The sequence below is a fragment of the Chenopodium quinoa genome, unplaced genomic scaffold (assembly GCF_001683475.1).
Source record: "Chenopodium quinoa cultivar QQ74 unplaced genomic scaffold, ASM168347v1, whole genome shotgun sequence".
NCBI classification, from domain to species: domain Eukaryota; kingdom Viridiplantae; phylum Streptophyta; class Magnoliopsida; order Caryophyllales; family Amaranthaceae; genus Chenopodium; species Chenopodium quinoa.
This window is the reverse complement of record NW_018743373.1, coordinates 441923-453353: the sequence shown is the minus strand read 5'-3', so window position 1 is coordinate 453353 and position 11431 is coordinate 441923. Positions and strand designations below refer to the sequence as shown.

Genomic DNA, 11431 nt, shown 5'->3' with positions numbered 1-11431 from the left:
TTGACAGATGGGTTCACTTGGGCTATCAAGTCTATTAAAAAACCTGATCACACATGCTTGGGTTTGGAGATAAAAAAAACCCTATGGTAACTGCAAAGTGGGCAAGCAAAGTACTGTTAGAAGACATTAGAGCTAATAATGATATATCTGGTCAGGCTTTGAATGCTTTGTTATGGAATAGATACAATGTGCAAATGGCTTCTAGTACTTTGTATCGTGTCAAAGCAAGGGCTTTAATAGAGATACATGGTGGCTTTGATGAATCTTATGCATTTTTGCATGGTTATTGTGAGATGATTAGGAGAACTAACGCTGGTTCAGATGCTACTTGTGTATGGAATCGAGCAACTCATGTTGACAGGCCATTGGCTTTTGTCACAATCTTCATTTCTTTTAAGCCTTGTTTGGATGGGCTAAGGGATTGAGTTAGGGGTTTTGTGGGAGTTGATGGAACTCACTTGAAAGGGAATTATGGGGGGGGGGGGGGTTCTACTGTCTGCTATTGCATTAGATGGGAACAATGAGTTGTTTCCATTTGCATGGGGAATTGTGTCTACTGAAGATTCAGATACATGGAGCTTTTTTGTTCATCATTTGCGAGATCTACTAAGAGCAACTGGAAGAGGAGATAACTGGTGCATTATCTCAAATAAGCAAAAGGTATACTTCTATAGCTATAAATCTATGTTAAATTGCATTTTTTTTTTTTTTTTTGCATTTTCTAGACTGATATTGATTGCCAAATTAACAGGGTATTGAAGCTGCACTTGACAAGGTCTGGCCAGATGTTGATAGGAGATATTGCACCAAACATTTGGCTGCCAATTGGAAGAAAGCATTTCCAGGTCCACTAATGCTCTTTCTGTTTTGGAAAGCATGTGGTGCCTATTCAGAATTTACCTTTAAGAAAGCAATGGAGCAAATGGACAAGGTTGGAAAAGGAGGAAGATTGTGGCTTGCAAAGCTTGGAGAACAATCTAGGTGGACAAAGCATAAGTTCAACACTGCAACAAAGTGTGACTCTAATAAGTCAAACTTTGTTGAGAGTTTTAATGCCACTCTTAGCATTGACATATGTAGACCAGTCCTTACACTTTTAGAAGATACAATTTTAGTCTGGGTATTACTTGCAATATTTGTTAGACCTGTCCTTACTTGCATTAATATGGCTACTTTTGTTTCATAATTTACTTACTTTTGGTAGGTATTAGAAGAAATACCATGGTTAGATTGGCAACAAGAAGGAAAAAGTATGAGGAGTGGAGCAGGACTGACATCTGTCCAAACATGGTGCAAAGGGTTCATAAGCTATGTCAGAACTCAAAAACTTGCCACTCTTAATTGTCTTCTGCCGGTGAGTTTGAGGTCTTTGAGGGTAAGTCATATCTTTTGTAAGCTTGAATAAGCAAACATGTGCTTGTGGTCAATGGCAAAATTCTGGAATTCCATGCAGACATGGAATGAGGGCTATATTAGATTCAAAGCTTGACCCTCATGCATTTTTGGATGAGTGGTTTTCTGTCAAAAGGTACAAGGCAGCCTATGCAAATGGGATTAAGTCCATACCTGATGCTCAACAGTGGCCTGAGTTCAATGTGCCAAAGATAATGCCACCTGAGTTAAAAAGAGGAATTGGGAGACCTTGCAGAAACAGAAAGAGAGATGATACAGAGGAAAGGAAGGGAAAGAAAGCTAAGACTGTTAGGTGCAGCAACTGTCAAGATTATGGCCATAATGCTCAGACTTGTAAGAGAGGAGCTACTGCAAAGCTAAAATGGGGTGGAAAGAAATAGAACACAAAAAAGGATACATCGTCTCAGGCTACTAATGTTCAGCTTAATCCTTCTCCACCTAGAAACACCAGACAGAGTCGCCAGATCGGGAGCTATTTGTAACTTTGCATCACAACCAAGAAAAGTGCAATAACTTATTATTTGAGTAAACATGGTGGATATTCTGTTTTTTGAGCAATATGTTTTTTGCTTGAACAAGTGGTTTATTTCAATTTGAACTTTGTTATGGATGAATGTCAACACCTGTTTTTGGGATCATTTGTATATTCTATCATTTTTGGGATTGAAAATGGCAGTTTGTTGATTATATATGAATGTCAATTCTTGTCAATTTTTGTGTTTATCTTGATTATATCAAGTGTGCTAGAGTAGAGACATTAGAGTTCAGAATAATGTGAAATTAAAATTTCATTTTTGTGCAGATTTAATGAGAGAATCCCCAATGCATAAAAAGCTTAGGTATGTTCCTTAGCTTCAATCCCACTGAATTATTTTTATTCAAATGGCATATTTTTACAGCAACTGCCTTTTCAGGTGAATAAAATTAATCTCCTGTTCCATTAACAAATGTGCTTCAATTATTAGTAACCTTAGCTCTGCTCTTCACATCAATAAAATTATACTCGTAGTCTTTTTCTATAATCATTCGGGCATAACCAAAATCATACTGTCAAAATAGTGTTAGTGTGACCAGCATCTAGGATCATCTCTACAGCATCGTTGTAAGCCTTTCACAGTTTCACCATACTCCGACTCCCAAGTCACTGTCAAATTGGGAGCAACATCATGCTCACTCCCCGAATTCAAACTTGCTGTTGTTGTGCTTCAATTACACGGACTTTGTTCATCATTTCGTCCTTGGCAGTATGGTCCGCGACCAGGTCGCGGCTCAACCCCTCCTCTCGCGGCCTAGTCGCGGCACCTTTTGTTGCCTGGTGCTCCTCAGCCCAGGCAGCAGTGTTGTCCGCGGCCTGGTCGCGGCTCATTGCCTCCTCCCGCGGCCTGTTGGCGGACCCTGCTGTTTAAGGCTGTATTCTCACTTTTCCACCATTGCAACTAGCTTAATTCGCAACATATAAATTACAGAGAAGAAGAGGGAAACAATATTCAGAGGAAGAAGATGGAAGTTAGAAAAATTGGGGAAATAGGAGTTTTATATAAGAACCATAGTTTTTGGGGGAGGGAAATCGTACCGTTTTAATTGTGTTGGAGGGAAATTATGTAACTATGGTTAGTCCAATTAACTTAATTATGTTAGTTTTAGTAAAATAATGCTATATTAGAGAGTAATTAGATTACAAATGCAATTTAAGAAATTTTTTAAAAAAAATTGCTACCAATGAGAATGTGCAATAGTTTGTTGCTACCAATGAGAATTTCCCTTATTATTATTATGATTATTATGAACATGATTATGATTATTTTTATGATTATTTTTATTATTATTACTATTATGATTATAATTGTTATTATTATTATTATTATTATTATTATTATTATTATTATTATTATTATGTTGCTTAATTTTATTGTTATTGCTTGATCACGCCTTTTATTGCATGTTTAAAGGGAATTTGTACTTGTAAGATAATTAATAATCTTGTTTAGGGTTAATATGATTATAATTCAAGTGATCTCCAATAATAGATTTATTTGTGCATTAATATTCAACCAACATAGTTAAACAGATTTAGGGTAAACCTATTAATTGCATGTTAGTCAGAAAGTGCACATGAATACGATCAGAATAAAGTAGAGGCCTATTATTAGGCAAGTTCAATCTCTTTTAGGTTGGATTTGTACCTCCATCCCCGAACTAGCAGTCATTGTTCCAGACCTATTGGAGTTGACGATCTCCCGGATCGTTAAGTGGTGTAACCTTCACCTCGTGAACGGTTTACAAGTTCCTAACGGATACGTAGGCAACCTTACATCACGGTGCGGCCGTAATAAACATGCATTCATGATCATATCAAGGGATCCCCTGTGCTCATCCCTATTCATTTAGAGCTAGACTTGGAGGCTTGTTCCCTACATCATTAGCTTACCCAACCTAAGAGTCACCATCATTTGACTCTTTTCAATTTATTTTTCCTTACACTTAGCCTTTGCGGCCTAACTTTAGTATCACTTTCACACACATCACAGATACACGACCAAATATACTTCCCTTAGGAACCCTTTTTCATGAAATCTTAACACAACGTTGAAGCATGCCTTGTCATGTCAAAATCGTTCATCACTCATCATTGCATCGAAGTATGAAGTGCTTAGCCTCCGTGCCTAAGTTACCCAAATACTTTCATCATTGAGTCAACAATTGAGATAGCCTAGGATGAATTAATCCTTTCACCTTGAGAGATAGTATCAAACAACATTTGACTAAGCTCATTCAGCATGCACCTTCAAAAACTTCGATTCTTTCTTTTTTTGCGTCTTTCTTTTTCAGGAGAAAGTCGGTACCCTCCACAAAAATGACGGAAATTTTTTTGCTTTTTTGCATTTTTGAGTCGCCATGATAACATTACAATGCACACACGAGTCATGTACACATTGAGTCATGTTGTGATATCACATTGAGTCAACACTATGCACACACGAGTCACATCGAGTCGAGTCAACCTCGAGTCATTCAATCAGTGAGTCAAGTTTATACCTTGAGTCATGAGTCAAGCAACCCTAAGATAATTAAAGAGATTAGCAAAGTCCTATAGTCAAAGATAAATACAGGTGCATCTCAGCGGCAGCAAGAGAAGAATAGGGAAGACCCTACTCCAGCACCAGACGACGACATCCAGCGTCTGGCAGCAGGTTTCAGCGCCTGACGCTAGATCCTAGCGTTTGGCGACAGAGCCAATTCTTGGCGCCAGAGATATTTCAGCAGCGACAGAGCTCGAAGCCTCTCAGGATGATTATTTCGATCTCGTACAGCAATTTTGGGTTCCTTGGTACGCCAGTTAGCCCCTATAAGCAATTTGACATGATTAAGTAGTCGGCTTGATTACAATCGCAATAAGTGATCGACCTGATGAATGATTGTCTCACTTAGCTTAGAGCGCCTAAGCATTGGCTCAGCAAAGGCACCAACATAATGGTTTATACAATTCAAAATATCGACATATTGGTTCAGAAGACACCGACATACTGGTTCAGAAGCACCGACATACTGGTTCATAAACAGCAGAGACACTGACATAATGGCTCACAAGCAGCAAAAGCGCCGACGTACTGGCATAGTGGAAGCAAAGTTCAATCTAGCTTTAATGATCGACAAGCGTTGGTCTTCGGTAGTTTTCTTCGGAATATTATCGCAACAACTAAAGATGACATCAAGAGAGGTTATTTTAGACAGCATTCGCTAAGATTGTGGAGGTTGTCACCAAGATTTGAGAAGATAGCACCAGATGGGCGGTCTTCGACAACATATGCTAAGATTATGGAGGTTGTCACCAAGATTTGAGAAGATAGCATGAGATGGGCAGTCTTCGAAGGCATTCGCTAAGATTGTGGAGGTTGTCACCAAGATTTGAGAAGGGCGGTTCGTGATGAGGCGGTCTTCGGCGACTTTTGCTATGATAAGGAAGGTTATCGCTATGATTCAAGAAAAAGAAGCTCTTTGTTCAGAGACGTGTGGACATATCCAAAAAAAAGCTCTATTGTTCAGAGACAATGAACATCAAAACAGCAAGATGGCGTTCCATATATTGTGGAAGGTTGTCAACAACAGCAAATACAGCAACAAATCGATTATTTCCAGAGACGCGTGCTCGACGGTGCAAGATACGCGTTTCTTAACTCTCTTTTCTGTTTGACTAACGCTAGTTTGCAGGTATTGGCGTTACAAGAATGATTTAGGATCACAGAATGTTCTGAATCATTCTCCGTCCCTATTGATAATTTGACTTTTTGTTTTCGAAACTTGCGTTTCTCCAAACTCAGTCAAAGTGGGGGCTTCTATAGACACCCATTTGTGTCTCCCCAAAACCAAACCCAGTGATGAATACCTTTCACGTCATTTGATTATCGAACATAGCGAAAGTGTGAAAAGTCTAGTGATGAGGATGTTTTTATTAAAATATATCTTCTTTCTGTTTTTGAAAATATTTCTTTTCTTACCCTATTTTGAAAAACGTGCATTCTAGTTTAGTTTGGTCAATGACAAGGGTCCAATAATAGTGTAGTTGGATAGGGCTTGAAAAGATTCCAACGATATATTATAAGCCCAATTCCGATGAATAATAAGGAAGTTATGACCAAAATACTAAACCGGGCCCAAACCGGATTTTACCTACGACCCAATGATCATGTGGAGGGTTCAAAGGTCTAATCCTATTCCTAAAATAATTAGGATTAAATGGAATCTTATATATGTTTCTAAAAGATCTTAATTATCCTTTTTGAAAAGATAAGATTAAAGAATTTGAGTTAAATAAAAACTTTCCTTTTTTTTATATCCTAATTCTATTCGAATTTAAAGATGTTCAAAGACAGTCAGATTTTATTTTTTTGTCTCATAATATTTATCTAAATTTTATATGGTTGGATATATATTGAAATTATATTTCCAATGATATATTATAATATTAAATCTGAGCTATAACGAAAAAGATATGAATGATATATGAAACTCTATCCAAAACTGACACCCTTCCACTATTTCGTCCATATCTTTTTATCTAAAAAATATTTTAATCTTATTATAATTGGGTTGGAAATTAGACTTCAATAGCTTTCAAACGACATATTATATGTCTTATTTGGACTTATGAATCAAAAGATATGATAAAAACAATACCCGCAAAAACTGCTGTCCATCGAGTTTTATTTCGATTCGAATTCGGATTCTTTTCTTATTCTTCAACCCTCTTTTTCTCTATAAGTAGAGGTCATATATCCCCTTTTTCAATCATAAATTCTCAACAATAATCAATTTCCATCAACTCTCATCAAGAATTTCTTGATTCTCTCTCCCTCTTTTCTATCCTAGCCTTTTACAAACACAATTCCTCATACATTAGCACTAGACACACCTATCCAAGTTCGAATTTGCTTTCGCCCTAGACGTGAAAGGTTTTAATTTCTGAGGGTTTGGTCCCAAATCTCTATTTCAATTATTTAATTTAATTTTTTGATTTTGCTATTTTCCTTGAAGTTACTAACGCGTGTATTTTGTTATTAGAAAGAGGTACGAGACATCCGAGTAAATGCTTTACTTGATTCCATTGATATTATGATATAGAAATCATGTTTAGATTGTTATTATGATTCCTAGTGGCATGTTAGGGCGTTTTGGTCTTCCTAGTATCATGTGTAGGGTAACAACTATAATTTCTATTATCAAATATGCTTATTATGATTCCTGCGATGCTTCCTATTTTCTTTCCTAATATTCATGATATTATCATGATAGGGTTAAAGCTTTGATCTTTATTGCTTAGTGACATGATAGGGTTTGTTATTAATCTTGTTAGTATAATGCCTAGGATCTTGCTATTTTGCTTTAACATGATTATCATTATTATTATTATTATTATGATTATTATGAACATGATTATGATTATTTTTATTATTATTATTATTATTATGATTATTATTATTATTATTATTATTATTATTGTTATTATTGTTATTAATGTTATTATTATTGTTATTATTATTATTATTATTATTATTATTATTATTATGTTGCTTGATTTTATTGTTATTGCTTGATCATGTCTTTTATTGCATATTTAAAGGGAATTTGTACTTGTAATCACGCTTAATAAGATAATTAATAATCTTGTTTAGGGTTAATATGATTATAATTCAAGTGATCGCCAATAATAGATTTATTTGTGCATTAATATTCAACCAACATAGTTAAACAGGTTTAGGGTAAACCTATTAATTGCATGTTAGTCAGAAAGCGCACATGAATACGATCAGAATAAAGTAGAGGCCTATTATTAGGGCAGGTTCAATCTCTTTTAGGTTGGATTTGTAACTTCATCCCCGAACTACCAGTCATGGTTCCAGACCTATTGGAGTTGACGATCTCCCGGATCATTAAGGGGTGTAACCTTCAACTCGTGAACGGTTTACAAGTTCCTAAAACTTGTTGGCGACTCTTTTGCTCTATCTTCTTTCCCTTTGGACGCCACCGTACTTTAGTGTATGATCACAGTGGGGTTCAAGTTTGGGATAATTCTTGAAATATTAATAAATGGTTGAAAATGGGTCATTTAATGAATCTTATTCAATGCAATTATTCGGCAAGAGATAGCTTTATACAACACTAATTGTTTTATAAGGTATTTTATTACAACATCTATTATTTAAAAGGTATTTTCTTATAATAATTTTGTATAAGCTATTTTTTTCACAAAAACGGACTTGTATAAGGACAATAAGGTAGACCTGGCAAATGGGTCATTCGGGTCGGGTCTGGATTTGGTCACTTTCTGTTCGGGTCGGGTTAATTTCGGATCAAGTATGTGCGGGTCATATTCGGGTCAGGTCAAAATCTTGTCGGGTCATGTTTGGGTTGTTTTATACTATACGGAGTATATAGTTTGTTATTGTTATAGAAAAATTAGAAATAATAATCCCAACTTTAGGGGTTCCTCTTTTTCTTCAATCCCAAAAATCGGAGACCGGTTAAATAGGTTTATTTTTTTTATTTTTTTTAAAGACACATGTCACATGTTAATTGGTTTCAAAAATCAAAAACAAAAAATATAAAAAACAAACAAAATAAAAAAATAAAAAACACCCAGCGATCAAACTCCCAATGCAACTCCGACAACCCCTCAACTCCAGCAACCCCTCAACGCCCCAACTCCGCCGATTTCCCCCTCCCCTCACCTGAACGTTTCCGCCCACTATTACCCCTTCTCCCACCGACCAATTGCCTCATCCATGCACGAAACCCCTTTTCATTTTCTCTCTCCTCTCAATTGCCCTCTGCCACTAAACTCGGCCACCAATGCGCCGATGCTCGCACACTCCTTTGAAACCCCTCTCTTACTCCCAAACACACCTAACCCACCCCTGAAACCTTCGTTTTCGTTGGTGGATTTTTAGGGTTTTGACTGGTGGCCGTGATATAGGGGTTTCGGGAATCACTACTAAAAATTAAGGTTTTGCGACCGCCACAAACGGTTACAAAAATAGCAAAAAACGATTGCGACCGTCAACGGTCGCAAAGTGGTGATCGCAATTTCCATGGTCGCAAAAAAAAATTACTATCGGTTGACGGTCGCAAAATTGTTGCGACTATTTATTCTATTTTCAACGACAAGTACTAAGACGTTCACAAATATATAAAATTGCGACCGGTAGAGCAGCGGTCACAAAAATCGGTATTTGCGACGGCTATAAGCGGTCGCTAATTAATTATAAAAAAATAAAAAGAAAGAAACAAATGCAATCCAGGTTGCATTCACACCGTACCCACGCACCACCACTGCCAGCCTCCCAAAACCACCTCTACCCATGCACCACCACCACCAATCTTAACCCAAACAACCAGAAACTTAATCAAATTACAAAATTTAAATCAAAATTAACAATAAAAACCCCACAAAATTACCCACCAAAAAAACCCACAAAATCAAACCAAAATCAAACCAAAAAATCAAACCCAAAATCAAAATTAGCAAAAACCAAACCCAAAATCAAAACGAAAATAAAACTGAAATTTAACAAAAATAAAACCCAAAAATTAACAAAAAATCAAAACGAAAATTAAACCCAAAACGAACATAAATAAAAAATTATCAAACGACATTCGAACATGAAAATTCGAAAAAAAAAATAAAAAATCAAACCAAATTCGAAAAAATCAAACAAGAAAAAAAAAATAAAAACGAAAACATACCTCAAACCCGGAATGGACTTTGAATTTCACCTCGAATTTGGTTTATTAGGCCAAATTCGACCATGAAAAGTCTAGATCTAGCCTTTTCATGGTCGAATTTGACCCTAAAAACTAGAGGTGTTCATATCCTGGTACCCGGGTTTTCCGTTACCCGAATACCCGGGTACCCGGAGTTTCGGGTACTTGTTAATCTGTCCCATGTCCCGATCTGAATATCTCGTGTACTCGGGTTCCGGGTACTCGAATTATTCGGGTTGGGACATAGGGTACCCGAATCCCTTTTTTTTCAATAACTTTTTACATTTTTTTTTTCTAACACAAAATAGGAAGATAGATATAGTAAGAGATTATACTTACATCGAAAATATTACAATGAAAACTGATGAAGGTAATCTCATCACCACAAGCAGAGAGCCAAATACTAGAGTTCAAAGTAGAAAATAAGAGGTAATTAAACAAATTACACAGCAGAAACCTTCCAGCAATAAACCTGCTGCATTTTTTTTGTAAAAATTCCAGATTTCTAGTGACTAACTTTTAAAAAAAAAAAAAAAAAAAAAAAAAAAAAAAAAAAAAAAAAACCTATTCTCTGTAAAACCTCAATCTCCGATTTCGATTCTTTGCTCAATCTCCGAAGCTTCGAGTGTTTATGTTCGGAAAAGTCAATAAGAAATCAAAACGTGTTGAGGATTTGTTCGAAACAGAGAGTATTTCCTCGATTTCTATAATGGTCGAATTTGCGACCGTTTTTTGCGGTCTCAATAGAATTGTTTTTATTTAGAATTATTTTAAACATGTATATTATTTTTAAGAAAATTTTAAATACCTCTGTGACTGTTAAATAGCCTAAAACAGTCGCAAATCTGCGACTTCCTTAAAACCGGTCGCAAATATTATATTTTGCGACCGTTTTAATGACGGTCGTAAAAAAAAACGGTCGCAATTTGACCGAATTTTAGTAGTGGATGCGATTTTGGGGTTACGGTGGTTGCGTGGGTTTCGGTGATTTTGCTGGTTGTGTGGGGTTTTAGGGAGGGGGGAAACGACTCAGGGGGTGGGGGAGATGCGGCGGGCTGAGCTGCTGTGATGGTGGAGGTAAGGGTGGATCAGAGGGGTGGCGGGCTGGGCTTTGGTGGTGGAGGTTTGGGTGGCAGGGTGGGGGAAGGGGAAGTTGGGTGTTTTTCTTATTATTTTTTTTAAAAAAAAATTGGATCAATCAGGACTTGACACGTGTCAAGTGACCTGATATAATAGGTCATTGACTTTTGTTGACCGGTTAGGGATTGAAGAATAAGAAGCCCCCTTAAAGTTCGGATTGTTCCAGTATAATTCAAAATTGTGACTATTCTACGAAAATTGATGAAATTGGGATTATTATTTCTAATTTTTCCTAAACACTATCAATTCGATTTATGAGCTTATATATTGTTGAAAATGAACAATTTGAGTTATTTTTGGTACAAGACATTTTAAGTTCAATTATAAGGTAAATTTATTTCGGAACATTTCGGGTATCAGGTCTGCTCAGGTCAATTCGGGTATTGGGTATGTCCGGGTCTAACACTTTGACTCAATTAATTTCGTGTCGGGTCAACTTCGGGTAAGGTCAGTTCGGGTGTCGGGTCAATATCGAGTCAACTCCATTTTTGGGTCGGGTATGGGTTGGCTCGGGTCAATGTTTTTGGGTCAATTTCGGATAATGGGTCTGGTCATTCAGGTCGGATCATCAGATCTAGGTCAGGATTGCCAGGTCTTGTATAAGGTATTTATTCACAAA

General features: G+C 36.6%; 1 protein-coding gene across 1 annotated transcript; it reads left to right on the top strand.

Moving 5' to 3' along the window:
* The first annotated feature begins 471 nt into the window (after positions 1-471).
* On the top strand, positions 472-1793 carry LOC110738161. Its single transcript, XM_021918534.1, has 4 exons — positions 472-660; positions 752-1120; positions 1205-1365; positions 1454-1793. The coding sequence occupies exons 1-4, from the start codon at positions 472-474 to the stop codon at positions 1791-1793; spliced, it is 1059 nt and encodes a 352-aa protein (XP_021774226.1).
* Positions 1794-11431: the final 9638 nt, after the last annotated feature.